The sequence below is a fragment of the Metarhizium acridum genome (genome assembly GCF_019434415.1).
Source record: "Metarhizium acridum strain ARSEF 324 chromosome Unknown scaffold_356, whole genome shotgun sequence".
Lineage (NCBI taxonomy): Eukaryota > Fungi > Ascomycota > Sordariomycetes > Hypocreales > Clavicipitaceae > Metarhizium > Metarhizium acridum.
Window position 1 is genome coordinate 396,886 of NW_027094030.1, and position 19,370 is coordinate 416,255.

The 19,370-nt window shown below is 52.5% G+C and overlaps 6 protein-coding genes across 6 annotated transcripts; 5 read left to right on the plus strand and 1 right to left on the minus strand.

Moving 5' to 3' along the window:
- Positions 1 to 838: 838 nt before the first annotated feature.
- Positions 839 to 2,384, minus strand: J3458_015509 (uncharacterized protein). The gene is made up of 4 exons (XM_066120802.1): positions 2,127 to 2,384; positions 1,762 to 1,922; positions 1,614 to 1,702; positions 839 to 1,539 (listed from the first exon to the last, which is right to left on the minus strand). Exons 2-4 carry the CDS (start codon positions 1,865 to 1,867, stop codon positions 1,165 to 1,167), a joined length of 570 nt encoding a protein of 189 aa, XP_065974130.1. The 5' UTR covers positions 1,868 to 1,922; positions 2,127 to 2,384; the 3' UTR covers positions 839 to 1,164.
- A 377-nt stretch (positions 2,385 to 2,761) lies between these two features.
- J3458_015510 (uncharacterized protein) lies at positions 2,762 to 6,271 on the plus strand. Its single transcript, XM_066120803.1, has 2 exons — positions 2,762 to 5,384; positions 5,468 to 6,271. The coding sequence occupies exons 1-2, from the start codon at positions 4,944 to 4,946 to the stop codon at positions 5,648 to 5,650; spliced, it is 624 nt and encodes a 207-aa protein (XP_065974131.1). The 5' UTR covers positions 2,762 to 4,943; the 3' UTR covers positions 5,651 to 6,271.
- A 1,149-nt stretch (positions 6,272 to 7,420) lies between these two features.
- Positions 7,421 to 9,184, plus strand: J3458_015511 (uncharacterized protein; the record flags this gene model as incomplete). The annotated part of the gene is made up of 1 exon (XM_007816931.2): positions 7,421 to 9,184. The coding sequence occupies one exon, from the start codon at positions 7,421 to 7,423 to the stop codon at positions 9,182 to 9,184; it is 1,764 nt and encodes a 587-aa protein (XP_007815122.2).
- A 547-nt stretch (positions 9,185 to 9,731) lies between these two features.
- On the plus strand, positions 9,732 to 12,338 carry J3458_015512 (uncharacterized protein). The gene is made up of 2 exons (XM_007816932.2): positions 9,732 to 10,761; positions 10,876 to 12,338. The coding sequence occupies exons 1-2, from the start codon at positions 10,059 to 10,061 to the stop codon at positions 11,940 to 11,942; spliced, it is 1,770 nt and encodes a 589-aa protein (XP_007815123.2). The 5' UTR covers positions 9,732 to 10,058; the 3' UTR covers positions 11,943 to 12,338.
- A 137-nt stretch (positions 12,339 to 12,475) lies between these two features.
- taf2_1 (Transcription initiation factor TFIID) lies at positions 12,476 to 17,650 on the plus strand. Its single transcript, XM_007816933.2, has one exon. It carries the CDS (start codon positions 12,861 to 12,863, stop codon positions 17,232 to 17,234), a length of 4,374 nt encoding a protein of 1,457 aa, XP_007815124.1. The 5' UTR covers positions 12,476 to 12,860; the 3' UTR covers positions 17,235 to 17,650.
- A 670-nt stretch (positions 17,651 to 18,320) lies between these two features.
- On the plus strand, positions 18,321 to 19,007 carry SIN3_1 (Transcriptional regulatory protein sin3; the record flags this gene model as incomplete). The annotated part of the gene is made up of 1 exon (XM_066120804.1): positions 18,321 to 19,007. The coding sequence occupies one exon, from the start codon at positions 18,321 to 18,323 to the stop codon at positions 19,005 to 19,007; it is 687 nt and encodes a 228-aa protein (XP_065974132.1).
- Positions 19,008 to 19,370: the final 363 nt, after the last annotated feature.

The window sequence follows — 19,370 nt, forward strand, 5'->3', positions numbered from 1 at the left end:
TTTTTTTTCGTTGAGATGCACCATTGCGGCCGACATGCAAGTGGCGTTGAGCACTTCATGCCTGCAGATGGCCGCAGACGGCCCACCTTTGAACCTCGGGAACTCCCAAGACCCTGCCGGTGGAGTCGTCGTGGGGAAGTCCGATGCAAACTCGTGGCTTTACAGCTGCCCTTCAAGCAACCAATTGTCCCCTCCCAACAGCTCTACGTGACAGTATTCACCTTTCAGCGCACTTGCTCACTCTGGCCCTTTTACGGCTGTTGCGGGATCGGAATGTGCAGATACCAAACGACTGGCTACCACAGCCGCCCCTGACTCCGCCTCTGTCAACAGCAATTGAAGCCTCGTCGGCACCTGAGCACCTCAACGCCTCGCATTGATCATTTGGAAGCACGTATAGCCATATAATAGAGCAATTCTAGTCCTGACGTTATGCAGCGGATATTGAGAAGGCATCACTTGACTTTATAAGCAAAAATGCCGCCGAAGTCGTGAAGTCCTCGCCAATCCCATATATACGAGATGCGGAGCTCTGCGGTAGTCTCTTTAAGTCGAAAGGTATGGTTTCTGGAGCGAATACCCGTTTCCTTGTCGACCATAAGGAGCTTTAGATGCCCTGTGTCTGGTTCGACAGAAGTGGAAATGGCCATTAGGTGAGCTGCAAGACGACTGCGAGTATCTCCTTCTACCTTCTAGACCTCGCGAATCTACATCTCGGTCACTGTCAGAGTCCGACAAATCAGCTGGAGACAAAATGTATAAAACCAGGTCAGGTACCTGGCTCACACACACCATGTTATAACATATTAGTGTATACTTCTTGGTAGGCAAATATATTCTGCCGCAGACAGTAGTACATTGTAATATTAGTGGTGCAGCGCTAGATTAGAACTGCCGTAGACGCCATGTTTTCCATCGAAATCGACAATGACATTCTCAACCAAATCCAGAACACTATATAGGCTAGTATTATATTAATATCTTCCATACCCGAGGCATGTAAAATGTAAGACCAGACACTTGCTGTCCAGCATAATAGATGCGAAAGAATTAACACCCAAGCTCCTGACTGCCCAGAATCTTCCCCAGACAGGTCGTATGCAATTCCACCAACAAGCTAGCACTCCATGTCTCCCATCTCGTGAATATTATCAGTCTTATCCCTCACAAAAGGGCAAATCCAGCAAAGAGACTGGTCAAGACGATAGCCAGTCCATATGTACGACCAACCTCGAGCGCTGCGCCAGCGCCCTTCTTTCCATTGTTACTGCCGCCCCCGGGTGCGTCTGTGTAGATTGTGTTCGGGTTTTCCGTCGAGGTGGCAGAGGCACCAGCAGTCTTGGTCGCGTTGGGCTTGGTAGGATGCTGGGCACCACAGAGGTGCTTTTGCTGGCAGTCGGACTTGCAAGCGTCTGTAGAGCAAGCATCTTTGCATTGGATGACCCACTGTGTGCAAATGAAGTAGGGCAAACTCAGCGAGTACTCCGAAAGGTTTGGCTGTAGGTTATTGCCACATAGGCAGCCATACGTGAGAGACTCCTGTACAAAAAAAAAGTCAGAATGTCAAATTCGGAGCCCGAGAGTGGATCAACGTCGTAGATGGGTTAACTCACAGGATCACAAGAGTTATCAATGGTGGTCCTAGGTTCCATCTGTTGGCAGATGAGGGGGCATGTAGTCATTTCCTGATCACACCAAGACTCTGTTGCAAGAGTTAGCTTCATCGGCAGCCCAGCAGCGGAAATACTGGCTCCTGCTCACTTCTAGTGGTGATGGGTACGCTGTCGGGGTCGATGGTATAATCGGCGTTGGCAACAGCTGAGAATGAGACGGCCACAGCCATGAAGACGGTTCGGAACGAAGGCATCGTTTCGTCTGATTTCGTATGTGGATGAATAAATCGATGACCAGAACACGGTGACCTGGAAAAGTATTCAGTAAGCATCTGATAAACAATGTAGATGGCAGTGATGTATTATAAAAGCAAAAAAAAGTGTCGTCTCTGGCAGAGCAATATTGAAGCCATCAGCGGCACCGAAGATATGAGAGCAAACAGACCATACCAGCACGAGGTGCTAGACAGGCCAAGCTATCAAGCGGGTTTAGAACAGGAGCTCCTTCCTTACAATTAAATTATGTACCAGGTACGGAGTACTCTGCAGAGACGACTGAAAATGCAAAATGCCAACAGCGAAAGACAATAAAGCGAAGGGCTAGAAAGAAACCAACGACGTGATTCCGAGAAGCAAAAGGGTACAGCGACGGTTAAGCGAACGAAGGCAACATGGAAAAGGAGGAGAAGACAATTTGAAGGCGAGCAGACGCAACGGGGTAATTATGGTCAATGGAATCAATCAACTGGTCGAGCCCGTGGTGAGGACGTGCCACGGACCAGTCCGATTGACCGGGGGGTGGATAAGGATGGGCTAGGATGGACAAGGATGGACAAGGATGGCAAGGATGGCAAGGATGGCAAGGATAATTGGGGGACGGGCAAGACCTGCAATATTCGAACTTTATTAGAAGTTTGAAGCTTTGAGAATTTGAGAAGCCCGGTGAGCTATTGGAGACGCAGAGTTGCGCTTTTTTAATCCGAACCATTGAGACCATCAGCTGAGTGCCCTCTGTCAACAAGCAGAGGCAGTCAATCCCAAACATGCATTCATTCCAACAGACAAAGGTGCATCGGCAACATGCGCAGCCCAACTTTAGAAGCACAAAAAAGGACTAAGGTGTCACTCTGTGTCAGTGTCCGGGGTGACCCATGACAACGCAATCCACAGGTCCCTGCGGATCAAGGTCTGACTTGTACTGCAACGCCGACGACGAAGCTGCTACTCCGTGTTCCATTCAATGTTCCTAGATGGTTTCTGCCACTTGATAATCACTGCTCAGGAAGCTTTGTGTCACAGCACAGTCCTCGCTCATCAAGCCAATTTGCATCCCCCCCCCTCGTCTACGGAGTATGGTTACGTTCGTTTCAGCACTATCCTCGGATCCGGCGGCGAGGTGATTGTGGTTGTGTCTGGAATCTAAAGAGACCCGTTCGTGGAGCTCCTTTTCTTGGGATAGCGGCGTTCCTTTGTGGAGGCCAAACGGTTGCCAGTACGAGCTTTCCCCCCAACGGCCCCAGTCACACCAGTTATAGTCATGGCTCGGGGCTTACACAATGAGTTGACAGCTTGGATCTGGGGCTTTGTCGAACTGCACATCGTATTCCCTGCGTTGATAGCACCAATAGTGCTAGGCAGATCTAGGATGCAGGATGGGTGAGGCAAATGCCGAGGGAGCGAGCACCGGGCCTATTCTTCCGTATCATTCATCGTACGGTTCGCTGGCCTTGATGCATTCTTGTCGAGTCACGAGTCACAAGTGAGGAATACGAGAGGCGACGTTCCCGCAGAGGCGCCCGGACGAACCCGGCGGAGGCAAACTCGCAACATCTCAACCACCACGCATGCAATGACGGGCAATCCTACAGCACGATGCCAACACGAAACTCGACAGCCGTGGGCAGCCGTTTGCATAAAGGAAGCTTGTTGAGTAACGTGGCTGCATTGTGGGGTAAAGCTTCGATGGTTATAAAGCCCCTGGTTGCAGTCGATGGGACAAAAGCCATGAGGGGGTGGCGGCACGGAGCTATCATCCATATGCACTTGACTCCGTACGGGCTAATTGTCAGATGCTGGATTGTGTCGGGCGTCAGATTGATGCCGTGGCGTGATAATCAGGCACTGCTGCTGTTGTTTTGCAAAGCCAGCTACAAATGCAGGCATGTATCGGGTACGGAGGATTTTGCTCTCGATCAAAGCTAATGCCAGCTTGATCCTCCTCCGCGCATGCTAGTGCACCCAAACACGAAGGCGATACGAAGGTTTGCGTCCCCCATGCATGCAGAATGTGCCAAGCAAAAAAGGGTGGTTGAGGGTGGCATGGCCATGGGTTCGACAATAAAGACAATTTCCTACCTTCCCTACCAGCTTTGCAGCACTTCATCCTGAGGTTATTGGCTGTAGTACTCCGTACTTGAAGGGGTTTTTTTTTAGATGCGGTGTTGTGAGGCTATAGGGTGGATCCTTAGACAGCAATCGATGGGCATGAGGATTGGGCGTGATACGACTGCCTCTGACCGACCTGTGGTCTGTGGCCTGTGGCCTGTCGTGTTGCAGAATCACATGTCCGGCTGCATATGACGAGGACCTACCCATCATTCACTGTTCACTGGGTTAACAGCTTCAGCGCAGGAATCATGGTTGTGGACACATCGGGCGATGCTTGGATTGCATTGCTCTGACAACCACCGCGTTCCTGAAGTGGCCATGTGGCGCTCATTATCCCGAAATCTAGAGCCATATCAGCCAAAGGTAATACCGGAGAATGACTTCGGGACCTGGAATAATGGGCAAGTTTCCGATTAATAATATCCACAATGAAATATCTCATACTTTCTTTTCAAAATTCCATCGAAAGAAAATTAAGCACCACCCATGGTTTCGGCCCGGTAACAGCTTGGCGGGATGAATTGGAGACGATCACTCACGAGACGGCCGCAGCTTGGCCCCACATAGCCAGAGTCCAAAATGCCCATCATGGCTGGACTCGGAAGCTTGCTACCATTTTGATGTCGCACTCTGATTGCGAAGCTTTTGATCCAGAACCAACATGCCCGCTTGCGTGAATCCCGCCTTCTCCAGCGCCCAAGACGTTGCCAATCGACAAGGCAACTACTGTGCACTTTCTGTCCCGCAAAGTCTCCACCGTCCTGCGACCTAAACGAGGGCTTTCGCAGCGACGCCACCAGTCAGCCTCGATTTTGGGGGATCGAAAGCCGGGCCCCATTGCGTGAGCCCACACACCGGACATCGCGGGACCCCGTTTTACGACACGGGACAAGAAGGGACAACTACCGAAACACACATGAGCCACGGCTCGCACACGGCCGTATGGCGTCGGCGGTAGACCAGGAACAGCCGGTCAGCGGGAGCCAGCTTGACGACGAAACCCCGGAACTCGGATTCTCGACGGTGGATGCGGATGCTCTGACGGCGCCGTCAGGCCACAAAGCCCAGACACACGACGACGACCATGTGTCGCAGGACACGGAGGATACGGTGTCGTCAACACTGTCCAACAGCTCCGTCGCGAGTCCGCCGTACTGGATGAACACGCATGCTCACCAGCGCAACACGTCCAACGTTTCGGTCGAGTCCGTCTTGCCGGCCGGCGCCATCATCCTGCAAGACAACGATACGAGCGAACACCAAGACCGAAACAATGCATGCTGGGCAAAGAGCGTCGAGATTGTCAACTACACCGTTGTTAACGGGGGAGCAACAAGTGTCGGCGCATTTGTAGTCTGGAACGTCCGTGTAGAAACTCTGAGTGTAGGTTTTGTCCCATCCGAAATCTTGCAATTCATTTATGGTGTGGTAAACAAGCAAGTGCTGACTACTGCCGTCGGCGACAGGGAAGCTACATGAACATCCGGAAACGATACTCGGAATTTGACGAGTTCCGCAACAGACTCGTCATATCGTTCCCCGGCTTTGAGGGGGCTGTGCCATCACTCCCTCCCAAGAGCGTGATTTCCAAGTTTCGACCCAACTTTCTCGAGAAGAGGCGGGCTGGCCTGCAGTATTTCCTCAAGTAGGTTTTGTGCGAGCGTCCGGCTTGTTTGAGCAATCTGTTAAGTTCGTTTTTTTTTTTAAAGGGTTTAATCATTTATGTGTGTCAGATGCCCGGTTTTCAGCATTCCGTGTTTTGGTTTGTGCGTTTTAGTTGGGGATTGTGCTGACATGCACTGGCGCAGCTGCATATTATTGAATCCAGAATTTTCAGGATCGCCGGTCCTAAAAGAATTCCTCTTCTCTTAACGATCATGAGGCTATGAATTTCGATTGGTGAATGGTATTCAAACGTACAAATGAGCAGACTTGGATATCGGACATACAAACTGTCTTACGGCAGCATCTTTTCTTGTAACTACTTATTTCATTTTTTTTTTGGACTTGGGTCCCAGGGGAGAAAGAATTCTGTCTTGCATATTTGGTAGCGGCTAAAGAAACAAAAAAAAAAGTGCGCCGGTAATAACTATCGACTTCAGCGATTCTTGTGCTTGAATCATAGGGCTCTCGCGCGTCATGGTCTCGCCCTCGTGGGAAGCGTGGAAGCAGGCGATGCATGACAGGTTCATCTCGGCTCTTTCTTAGGCATTACTAATTCCAAGCGTACTTGGCGATCAGCGTGCTCAGCCTCGCAGAATGCCTCACGGCCATGGCATCATGGGTGTTTTGGGGCCTCCGCCCCGGGCCAAAGCGTGCTGTGGACACGACTAGCGGCGGCGGCAGACAAAAGTTGCACCGGACGCGCAGTCGAACGATATCCGAGCTGGGCCAGGAGTGAAGAAGGAGCCAGACGGCAGTTGATGCGTGTCTTGAAGCGGGCCAGGCAGCTTTCGTACGGAGGCTTGATGGTGGGCGACGGGGTCCGTGGGCCTGGGTAAGAGCCCGAGTCCGGCTGCAGAAGGCAATAACTTATTCTCGTACGAATAGGCCGCGCTTGTTCCGAGTAAATTCATGGATTGATCCCTTTCGAGCTCCCTCAGCTTACATGCTCAGTGCATATCCTGCGCTTTGCGCCTGTTGTTCGATACGCGTATTCACCAGGCAAACCGGCCGGTGCTGGAATACGCCACATAGCGAGGGTCCATCCAGCCTTGTCGGATGACTTCAACACTCATTTTTATAACGACTCCATCCTACCTCTTCTTGCCCTGACCTCTCCTCTGCATCTAATTTGCTGTGTTTTTTTTTTTTTTTTTTTTTTTTTTTTTTTGCGCTTTCCTAGTCCCGCGGACCAACTCTGGAGTACTCCGTATTGCATATGCTTGCAGGAGTTCTTCTACTTTGTCCACCTTAGCATTTCCACTCCACCAATCTCGCCTCTTCAACAGACGACAGCTCCTACGAACAGCCAGCCACATCCATCCATCCCGAAACCTCAGCGTTGCCAAGCCAGATTTCCACGGCATTGAATTTCACAAACGTCTCGACCTACATGCGCAGTTCAGTTTACAGCCAGAGTACGCCGTGTTACCGACGGCTTTTCCTTGACCACTACCGCGAAACCAATAAACCCGGTCATCCTTGCTGCTCGGGCTCGACTTGGACAGCCGGCGCTTCCAGGATCCTCAACCCAAAGATTCTTTCCGACCACCAACCACGAATCAGTTACCGTTCACCAGCATCGCCTCCTCGGGCATCTTCCCCCACTCATCCATCAAAACGCCCAAGCACTTGGGCATCGGGCGCCACTAGCTTGCTGCAGCACCTGCTCGATGACGCCCCGCCAGTCCGCGACTCCGCGAGAGAGGGCGCCTACGGTAGATTAGAATTAATAAACGGCCCCGTCCCGGAGGAACATGTCAACGTCTGACAGTGCCATTTCCTTCGGCGCCAGTACCAGCGCCAGTGTCAGCACATGCCCGTCAGTCCCCAAGACCAAAGAATACATGGATTCCCTGGTGCTGCCGTCCCAGGCCAAGTTTGAGCACATAGCTCAGGTGCAGGAGGAGAAGGAGGTCGAAGCTCGCCGGAGAGCTCGAGACGAATGGCGCCGGCTCTCAACATCTGGTGCCTCGGACGGTATCCACCACTCCGCCAGCGCCGGCCATCACAACCGCGAGCGTGACGAGGCCGCCAAGGTTATCCAAAAGACGTTTCGAGGTTATCGTGCCAGACGGGAGCTGCAAGGCTACAGTCTGAATGCGAGCACACGATGGGTCACGGCGGTTCGAGAAGCCCAGTTTCGTCAAGGCATAAAGCCCCACGCTACTGCTGATGCGGCTGCTTCTCCTTCCGCCGCCGACGGCGATGTTCTCGCGCTCGAGGACCCCATTGATTATCGCCCTGCCAGCGCAAGGCAGAAATGGAAAAAGGCAAGCTTGGTGGCCCGCCGCGCAGGACACGATGATTCCGACTCGGAGTCTGACTCGGACGAGGGCGATTTGGAGGGCATGACGTCAGAGGAGAAGGCGGCAGCCAAGGAACGGCGTCTCAAGGCGACTGCTAAGCGACGCCAGGCTGCTCGTATGCTGGGCCTGCAGTACTTCTTGGAAATGGTGGACTCGAAGCACAGGTATGGTAGCAATTTGCGCATGTACCACGAGGAGTGGAAGAAGTCCGACACAAAGGAGAACTTCTTTTACTGGTTGGACTACGGCGAGGGCAAATTCATTGAGCTGGACACATGTCCGCGGGACAGGCTTGAGCGGGAGCAAGTGCGATACTTGTCTCGCGAGGAACGACAGTATTACCTCGTCCGAGTGGACGCAGAGGGACGCCTATGCTGGGTGAAGAACGGTGCCCGGATCGACACCACCGAACAGTTCAAGGACAGCATTCACGGCGTCGTGCCCCTTGACGACCCCACGCCGGCAATCACGCCTACGTCCTCGCAAATCCTGCACCCACAAGACAATGACGACAACGACAACGCATCAGACTCAGACTCATCTGACGAGTCCAAGCGCGAAGCCGACCGCGCCGCCAAGTACGCCGATCCCGGCTTCGACGACTCCAAGGGACTCAAGAAGGTTACGCACATCTCCGCATCCACCATTTTCAACCAACTCTTGCGCAAGTCGGTCAAGAAAAACACGTGGATCTTCGTGGCGGACACCTCCTTCAGACTCTATGTCGGCATTAAGGACTCTGGCACCTTCCAGCACTCGTCCTTCCTCCAGGGCAGTCGCATCTCCGCTGCCGGACTCATCAAGGTCAAAAACGGCCGCCTGTCATCCTTGTCGCCGCTGAGCGGCCACTACCGTCCGCCGGCGAGCAGTTTCCGTGCCTTTGTGAAGAACCTCAAGGAGGAGGGCGTGGATATGAGCCACGTTTCTATATCCAAGTCGTACACCATTCTCGTCGGGCTGGAGACGTACCTCAAGACGAGGAAGAAGGGCAAGGAGCTCGTGGGGAAGCTGATACATGGCAAAGACAAGTTGGTCGCGCCCGAGGAGGTGCAGCGGCGGGAGGAGGAAAAAAAGGATAAGAGCGAGAGCGCGGAAAAAGAGAGGAGGGTGTTGGAGAGGGAGAGGGAGGAGGCGGAAAAGGTCAAGAGGGAAATGAGGAAGAGTGATAGAGTGATGGACAAAATTAAGAGTTTGCCGGTGCATACCAAGTGAGCTGCCGGCGCTGACGCTTGGATGTTTATATACCCCCCTATTATTTTGAATACATTGTATGACTTCATATTTATGCTGTTGCGTGATTGGAAATACTTGCGATAGCTGGTGGCTCAAGTGCAAGCTATTGGTTTCGTGGATGGGTGATGGCAAGTTAGTAGCCACATTTGAAGTGAGAAAGGTCTGGTTGTTCTCTGTTGGCATCAGCCGCAATGGCCGGAGAGTTTAAGGTGTTGTAAGCGCTGTCCGTGCTAGTCTTTACTTTGCAATTATTTTGAACTGTAATAGCCCCTGTTTGGTTGACTGATTAATTGAGCTGTTTAGCGTCTTTGAAATCTCCACAAGGGCATCTGAGACGCGCTGGGCCAACTAACTATACTAAATTGATGACATTTTTATAATATTGCGTGCGCATTAACCGGATTGTCCCTTTTTATAACCAGCCCGGCGCATCAGGGCCTCTATTCGGCTCATCAACGATCAAAGGTACAGGGTAGCCGACTTCGGCTTGGCACGTAAACATCGAAACGCGTAAACTACAGCGCGGGTCGGTTTCACAGTACTCAAGGGCGACAGGGCACGCTAGGCACTGAAACGCACTGGACGCCGGCAGGCACGACCGCTGGAACCGCACAGGCTAGAAGTGGGCGCCAGCGGGCTTCAGGGCACCCACATTGCTGATTGCCCACCAACCACACCGGAAGCATCGCGCATCCAGCACCAGACGTCGACAGCAGGGGCGGAAAAAAAAACACATCAGCAAGCAGCAGAGACGGAAAACCGCCATCGAGAAACCAAGGACGCGTCGTCTTGATTGCGAGACTGACCCTCAGCAGACGGCGATAGACAATGCAAGGCCTCGCCCTCGTCGTCAATGGCCTCCGTCACCCGCTCCAACCGGCGAGCTGAGGGCCCTCACCACGCCCATGCCCATGGCCATCCCCATCATCATCCGCACCCGCACACGCATCACCTCGCCAGCCCCCTCACGCATCCGGCCAACCCGGCTGCCAGTCTGTTTGCCTCGAGCGACGGCGCAGGTCGAGGCGGTCGTCAGAAGCGAGCCCTCGACCCTGCCGACCGTGAAATCGATGCCTTGAGGCCCAAGAAGACGAGGATCGCCGTGGAAATCCTCTCCAGACACCAGCCGCCGCCCGTCCAAGGGGTGCGGGCCTCGACTGTCGTCCAGCCTCCGTTTCCGCCGATACCGCTTGCACCACCGCCAGCCGTGACAAACACCACCATCCAAAATCCCATCCCGACAACCACGGCAGTCGCGCCGCCGGTCCTGATAAATCCTGCGGTCAATTCCAGCGCAGTGTTGGCTGCGCCCGTGACTGCTGCCCCCAAGACGAAACCTCCCGTTCCCGTGGAGCAGGAGCCAAATCTCACAAAACACCAAGCCAAGGTCATCAATGGCATCCGAGCGGAGCTTGATCGGCTGCAGCCACAACCTTCGTCCACCCGCGAACAGGGGCGCAAACTACGCTCTCAGGAGGCTACTAGATTCAAGAGTGACTTGTCTGCATACTTTCCAGACTACGACGAAGTGATTGGAAATGATCCCAAGGAGCAACGTACGTATGCGTCACTGTGCCAGAAGGATTCGGCACAGCTCCCCTCATTTTCTTCTTCTTCTTCTTCTTTTTTTTTTTTTTCCGTTTTGCGCATTGTGCTCACATGGTGTGCAGACTTATTGAACCTTGAAACCCCAATTGTTGTGGTTGACTCGAATCCGCGACGCGTCATCACGGAAGCCCAGCGTGGAGGCGCACGGGTGCAGCAGCAAAGCCGCATCTTTGAATTCCCAGTCCGCGGATATGGCGATTCTTTATATACCGACGTTTTTGATTCGCAAAGAATCGATTTCAAGTTCCTGGAGACCCAACAAACTAATAAAAGCCTTGACGACCCATTGCCGGATAGTCTCTTTGAGCCTTCGCATAAGAGAGCAGAACGACTAGAGCGGTCCATACGTAACTCTGAAAAGGGACGTGCCCAGCATGAGAAGGACCAAATAATCCGGCTTTTGGAGGGTCTCCAGGGCCACGATTGGCTGAGAGTAATGGGAGTTAGTGGTGTAACAGAGACGAGGAAGAAGGCCTTTGAGCCCGCGCGTGCTCACTTTGTCAAGGGCTGTCAAGGCATATTGGAGAAATTCCGAACATGGAATTTGGAGGAGAAGCGGCGGAAGCTAGAGAAGGAGAAGGTGTTGCAGGCCGAGCAAGAAGCTGCGTTGGCTCAACAAGAAGGGGACGAGCAGGGAGAACCCCTCAAGGCAGATGAAATTGAGGATTCAGCTGCAGAAGACGACGTCGACGAGAGTGAGGACATCCGAGGAGACACCAGAATGGACCATGACGCAGACCAAGTCTTGGAAGACACTGAAGAAGAGGTTGTGACATCACAGAGCGATACTAGCGATGCGTCACCTGCCAAGCAGCTTCGTCAAGAGGCCCTGGCAAGATCACAGTTAGCGGCAGCAAATGCCAGAAAGCTGAAAGCGCCGCCACGGTCCACGCCCCCAAAACCGGCGGAAGCGCAGAAGGAATTCACTTCCTTTTTTGGCAAGAAATATGAGCGAGACAACGCCCTTAATCGGTCACGTCGCATCGGCCGCAAGGTGTTAGCCTGGGGCCATCCCATTCCAGACCTGGAAGAAGCCGATTTTGTCTTACCGGAAGAGTATCGGGACGAGGAACTGCTCAAGTCTAGGGCACGCAAGAAACGGAGAGACAAGCGTAGTAGCAGGCCCTAATACCGCTACGGGCTGAGGTAATTTTCTCCTTTTCAATTCTATACGCAAGCCACCCCGCAACACGGCCGTGTATTCGCTCACCCTTTGCCTTTTTTTTTGTCATAATTTCAACTCTCTTCGTGTTTGCATGGCGTTGGGGTCAAAGGTCCGGGTCTCCAGCTCAGAGACTACTGTCAGAACCTTCTAGTGTAGTATATATTTGACGAATTTGTGCATTATCAACTGTGGAACATTTGTTTAGCAGTCAGGCCGGGGCATGAGGCGAGGCATAAGGATAGGCAACTGGTCGAGTTGTCATTGATTTTGAGCGTAACATTGGTCGGACTTCACCACTAGCATACGCAGCTTACAGGTACATTAGATACCAAATGAATTGTAACCATGTACGGAGTACAATTGAAGCACTTTTGAAATCATGACAAGTGACAGGCTGGACCCACTTCGTCGCATCGGCGCACCAGGCACACCTCAAGGTGGTCCGTGCGTTGGAGGCAAGGTTGCCAACTCTTGAACTTTTGGGGATGAAGGCAGCGCGAGCATCCGCGACTCGAGGAAACGTACGCCTCCCGCTCCTCACACACAAATATTCACGGTGCGTCGCGCCTGCGCCCTTTGTGCGGCCGCTCATTTTCCTGCGAAGCGTGTGACTCATCACGAGACACCTCCGAACACTCTTCCATCAACCACTTGCCAACTACCTCTTCGTCGTGCCGCGACCTTCCTTCGCCTACTATTTGCTATGAATGCGACCGACGACTCGTGAGACCCCGAAATACGAATGCGCCTATCAAATTCATAAAAGGGCGCTCGCTACTGCGAGGTCTTTGATGACCAACTCACGCGGGGAGTTGGGATCGAAGATAGAGTAACCAAACACGGGGCATTCGGAGCTGTAAAGGAACCTCGACCTGAACCACCATGTCGCTCCTTGATGGTGTCGAGCAGCACCCTCTGCTACACACAAATGACAACTTGCCGCCGATTAAGGACGATCCCGTTCAAGAGTTTTTTGTCCTCAAGCAGGAGGCGAGGCTGGACGTGAACTTTCGCGAGCGAAGAATCGATGGCATTGTTGACATTTATATCGTCATTTTTTCCGATAATGTCGAGGAGATTCATCTCGATGCAGCTCACTGCGAAATCGACACTAATAATGTGACCGTTACCGAAATGCGAGAAGCCCACGGAGGAGCGATTGAGGGACAAAAACAAAAGGTGCCTGCCGAATATCAGGATCCGTACCAAAGACTCTCCCATTCCAAGGGCTGGAACTGGAGAGCTGAACACCATGACCTTCGTAGGAAAAGAGCCCGAAACGTCTTCCACAATCGAAAGACCGATGTCCCCGCCGAGAATAGAGAGATCGAGGGATGCACACCAGTCTACGGGTCATTGAGGATCAGTCTTCGTGGGGCGAAGGACGCCGAGCGCCCCAAGTTGATTATAAGGAAATCTGCTTTGAATGTCGATGGCGCCAACAAGGGACACAAGCAGTTCAAAGTTACTGTCCCCTTCACCAATAAGAACCCTCGCGATGGCCTGCATTTCGTTGGAGTGGACGCTCTTGACAATCGGTACACACACATGTATACGCGACATTCCATTCAGCCGGGAACGGCATCATGCATCTTTCCTTGTGTTGACGATCATGGTGCCCGTTGCGACTGGAGAATCTCCATTCGATTTCCCCGAACTCTCGGAGACGCGCTTGAGCAAGCGTTGGCTACCCAAAAGGACACCACAGTCAATGGAGTTGACAAGTCCCATGATCATGATGACCGTAAGATGATGCTGGCAGAAGAAGACAAGCTTCGAGAAATGACTGTTGTTTGTTCTGGATTTCTCATGGAGGAGACCATCGACCCTCAAAATGACCACAAGAAGATCATGACCTTTGAGCCAGAAAAGAAGGTATCGGTACAAAAATTGGGATTCTCTATCGGGCCGTTCGAGCATATAGACCTGTCATCTGAATTTAGAACAGAGGAGGATGAAGTCAAGCTCGGCGTGAGCGCCTTGAAGGTCCATGCCTACTGCTTGCCTGGCCGCGCTGACTGGGTACGCAGTACCGGGGCAGCTTTGACAATGGCAGCAGATTTCCTGACCTATACCTTTGCTAAATATCCCTTTGGCAACTTCAAAATCTGTTTTCTTGAAGACATGGTGGAGGACACTGTACCATTGCACTCGCTGGCATTTATCAGTACGCGTCTGCTGTTTCCAGAGGAAATCATCGACACCGAAATCGAAACAACCAGGAAAATCGTCTTTACGTTGACTTACCAGTGGATCGGCATTAATATGATACCCAATACCCGCAATGATCTCTGGCTTGTTCTTGGAATTGCGCATTATATGACTGATTTATTCATGAAGAAGCTCTGTGGAAACAATGAACATCGATTCCGTATGAAGATAATGTCGGACAAGCTGGTTACTGTCGACATTGATCGGCCATCGTTGTTTGATCTTGGTCCAAACTTGCACCTGGGGCAGTTCGAAATGGATTTCATGACCTTGAAGGTGCCTGTGGTCTTCTTTATTCTCGACAAACGAATGATCAAAGCCTCTGGTGGCCACGGTCTGACGAGAATACTCCAGAAATTTTTGACCAAGGCACAGATCGAAAGCAGTGATCGTTCCACTATCCTGGATACAGAGAAATTTAGAGCTGTTTGCGAGAAGGGCTCGCGGTATCGGTTGGAGGCCTTTTGGAACCAGTGGGTATATGGCTCGGGCTGCCCTAGATTTGAAGTCAAGGCGAAATTCAACAAGAAGAGGCTTTGCGTGGAGTTGACTCTTAATCAGATACAACACCAAGAAGCCAAGAGAACGGGGGGTCTGGAAAAGGACGACTTTTTACGGGTTGTCAAAGAGCGACGAGCCGGCCTGAAGTTGGGAGAGGTACAGCCATTGTTTACTGGACCTATGACTGTGCGGATCCACGAAGCTGATGGCACTCCCTACGAGCACATTCTCGAAATACGAGAGGATGCCACACGATCAACAAAGTTTGAAATCCCCTACAATACCAAGTACAAGCGACTCAAGCGGACACGACGCATGAAAGAAAAACATAGTGGTGGTGGGAGCATGGAGATCACCGAGAATGCAGACGATGCGTTGCTTTATTGCCTTGGAGACGTACTTCAGACCCAGGATGACCTCAGGGATTGGGAACTAATAGAATGGGACCCAGAGACGGAGCGAAAGATGGATCAAGAGTCTTATGAATGGATCCGTGTTGATGCCGACTTCGAATGGGCGTGCGATATGAAACGCACTCTTGAGCCGTACATGTACGTTTCCCAACTACAACAGGATAGAGACGTGGTAGCACAGCAAGACGCCATGCTTTATCTCACCCATGGACCACTTCACCCTATTGCCTCCGGTTTCCTTGTCCGAACCTTGATTGACCGGCGGTATTTTCATGGTATCCGGACGATGGCTGCCGAAGCATTACCACGGCAATCGAATATCAAGGGCATCCCGCTACTAGGTTTGAGACAGCTCATGAGGGCATTCCGCGAAATGTTCTGCTTCCAACAGACCAACCAGCCATTTCCGAATGATTTTACAGACAAAAAACAGTATAATGTTAGGCGTGCTGTCATTAGAGCCATCTCCGAAGTTCGGGACCACACCTACCGCTGTCCGCTGGAAGCGCGGCAGTTTATCTTGGACCAGCTCCTGTTCAACAATAACGAAGACAACCCATACTCTGATCACTTCTACATCGCCACCCTGGTCGAGGCTCTTGCTACATCTCTTATCCCATCCAAGCAGGACGACTGGCTTTCTCGTCAGAGTAAAGCACCAGATGAAGAGGAGCGTCTGTTTCTCGAGAAAGCCATGGAGCAGATCGAACGAGTCCTGCGACGCGATGAATGGACCAACTCATACCAGAATGTGTGGACCATTGCTGGCCTGGACGCAAAACAACGACTGATGAAGGCAGAGGTCATCCCGAAGAGCTACCCTGATTTCGCCCAATATCTGTTGGACGGGAGCCGGGATTTGATCCGTATCAAGGCCTTCGAGGCTCTCATCGACTTGGGTGCCATGCTGGACGCAACCTTCTTCACTTTCTTTCTTTTTGCACTCATGACAGACAGATCCCCATTCGTTCGCAATAAGCTCATTCAAGCGATGGCTAGCGGTCTTGCCGCAATCGCCTTTGGAGAACATACCAGGATCGTTAAGAACGAACCGACCACAGACGATATCGAAGAGACGCTTCTCTTGGTGCAGGATAGTGCCCAGGAGATTGAGGCGAGGAAGGAAAGGATTGCCCGTAAAGAAAATCTTGACGCTGCTCTTAAGGCGTTGCGCAAGGAAATGGATGAGATCTATGTTAAAGATGAACGATATTACAGCAATGCAATGCGCAAGGCTCTTGATCATCCTGGCTTAGGACGGAGCGAGGTAGAGAGTCTGTTGGACCTGGCGGCTATGATGTTTGAGGAAACCCAGGGCTGGGTGTTAACGCTCAATCTACCCAAGGCGTGGAAGGTCGAGAGACCTGCTCAGAGGCTGGCGGATCGACTCATTGTGAACTTCAAGTCACACTATAAAACGCAGCCCAAGTACCCCATCACTTTCCCTGATGCTTCCGAAGTTCCTCGACCAGCTCCTATTCCTAGAACGTCCTCCATCAAAATCAGCACCACCAAGGTGTCTACACCACAGCGACCTACTCCTGCTCCAGGCAGGAGCGAAACCGATACGATTGTCGCATCCTTGGTGTCAAACACTAATGGTACGGCGACGAAGTCTACCAATCTAGAAAACGGCGCAACGCCTGCGTCAGCCGCACCCAAACGACCTCGACCAGAGAATGATAGCAGCAGTCCTGTACCAAAACGTCCAAAGACAGAGTCATCCATCACCAATGGTGACAAGGCATCCAAGAAGAGGCGTATGGTAACGCTGAAGACGGGCAACCCTAAGCGTTTGGCTGTAATTCTTGGATTGCCATTAGGCCTAGCGCCGGTTGCAAGAACAGCCCTTCCTACTAGACCCCCCAAGGAAGCCTTACCGGGAAGCTCCAAGGACAGCATTACCGCCAAGCCTCGAAAACCGCTACCTTCAGGCGAAGTAACGCGGAAACCACTGCCAGGAACTGCTTCCCCTATCCCACAGTCAACGCCAAAGGTGTCTGTTGACACCAAGGTTGCAACACCGTCGGTTGGCAAGGCTAGTAGCCCTCCTGCTTCTGCAACACCAGTCAGTGCGAGGCCAAAGATCAAGATCATTCGAAAGCCACAGCCGCCACCGCCGACGTCCTAGAGAGAACAAGACGAGGCTGCAGACGCTAAGAGTCCTTTGATACCAAATAATTATCAAAAAGGAAGCCCGCCCCACAAGGTTGTGGAGTCATCGTTATTGAGTCCACCTTCAAGCGCTTTGGACGGGGATGGAGGTGACGACGTGTAGGCATGCCAAAGTTGTCTCGAGTACAGAACGGAAGGCGGGAGGGATCGTTTTCAAAACCTTCTAGTACATTATTCCAAACAATGCTTTCTGGTTTGTCTGCTCACGAAGAATGTATGATATGGCAAGGATCGTGTGTAATCCTTGGGCATGGTTTGGTAGCTTTCGTGTTCACGTTTGGAGTTGGGCTGTGTTACCAGTGAGATAGACTAAAAAGGAATAGTCTTAGAAACATGGTTACTGAATTCCATTCACATATGGTACAGATTTGAAGTTCCTTGATTTCATTGGATGCCGTGTCCAAGTTGCTCTCTCTGTCCCCCCCAGTCACTCGTTCAAGGAGGCGAGGCTGAGCCATATTGCTAAGCCGAGGGCATCGGTGGATGGCGCTGACAAGCCAGGCACCTGAATGGCCAGCCTTGGAGGTCCCGATTGCCCGATAAGTCCCCACCTAGGCGCCTTATCAGCACGTGACGCGGACTGACCCGCGGTGCGGTTGTGCGAGGCCCCGTCAGATCTCGTCACCCTCTGCTGTTTTGCCAGGAGAGCTTCCCAAGTTTGCACTGGCGTTTTCTTGTGGTTTGGGTCTCTGCTCTTAACCACCACCCCGTCACCCACCCCTTTGACGCCTCTCCTCTGTCGACTTTTTGTATCTTTTTTTCTTTTATCCCCAGACTCTGAGACGCTATAACCTTGGAAATATCTGCATCCATGTAGATGTTTTACTGGCCCAGGTCTGCCCACGAGCTGTAAGTACCCACGACGCTTTTTTCCTCTTGACGCCGACCGCGATCGGGCCTTGAGCTTCGGTATCCGCGCCACAGTCCCCGGCAACATTGGCTTCTCTGGTTATCGAGAACAGGGCTGGCCGGGACAGTTGTGCTTGTCACTATCCACAAGGCAGTCTGTACTAACGCCGCACCGGTCGCAGTTGAAAAGAGCATGAACAACCAGAACCTCCACGGGCGCAGTGGTGGTGCGCCGTACGACCGTGACCGCGACCGCGACCGCGAAATGGACGATCGACATCGCGCCATGCAGCAGCACGAGGACATGCGCCGTGACCAAGAACGAGAGAGAGAACAAGCCGATCGCTACCAGCAGGGTCCTGCCGGCCCTGGAGGAGCTCCCCATCAGAGCAGCGCCGGTTCCATCCCCATTCACCAGCCGGTGGCATCACGGATCCCGGGGGCTATACACAGCCCTGGCGGCTTGCTTGCTAACCATAGCGGTAACCCTCAACCTTCCGGTGCTTCTTTGGGCGCGCCGTCTGGCCCTGCCAACTTTGGCGGACCGCTGCAGCAGAGCAGCGCTGCGTCGCAACAGCACCAAATGTACGCGCCGATTGGGCACTCGCAAGCTCCTCCGAATGCTGCGCAGCCGGCATCGGGCTCGGCTGGACCTGGATTTGGCGGTCCTCACCAGGGGCAGCAGCAGGGACAGCAGCAGCCTGGGCAGCAGGACGCTCGTGGAGCCGCGGCAAAGGGGGCTGCTGCAATCGTGGGAGTGACGCCTGGTGGCCACCAGATTCCTGGGGGAATCACGCAGGGCCAGCAGCCTATTCTGAATGTGAGTATTGCTTTTGCTAATACATCTTTTGTCTCGGGGGCTTTGCGTGAAAGGCTGTAACGAGCGGCGATCACAGGAACAAGTTTGCCCTGTCCTTCACTGAATCATCAGATGCCAGTCACTTTCTGTGACTGCATTTAATTATCAGTCTTCCTCCCTCGCTTTGCACCTCTACACCTTGTTTTTGTTTCTTCATGGCTGCTTGTGGTATCAGAAGGATCCTCGGCTTGGCATCTTCCAAAAAGACATGTCCTTATCTCGTGTATCAAGTGATACGGACTTACTGTCATCTTCGTTTGCCCAGCGGCAAGTACCTCAAGGATAGCTCAGAAATGACAGCGCGTGGCACATTGCATCCAGGCTTTGCTGCCACTGAAGAGCTCGTCAGAGCGTTTCAAGCAGGTGGACAACGCGTGATTGATA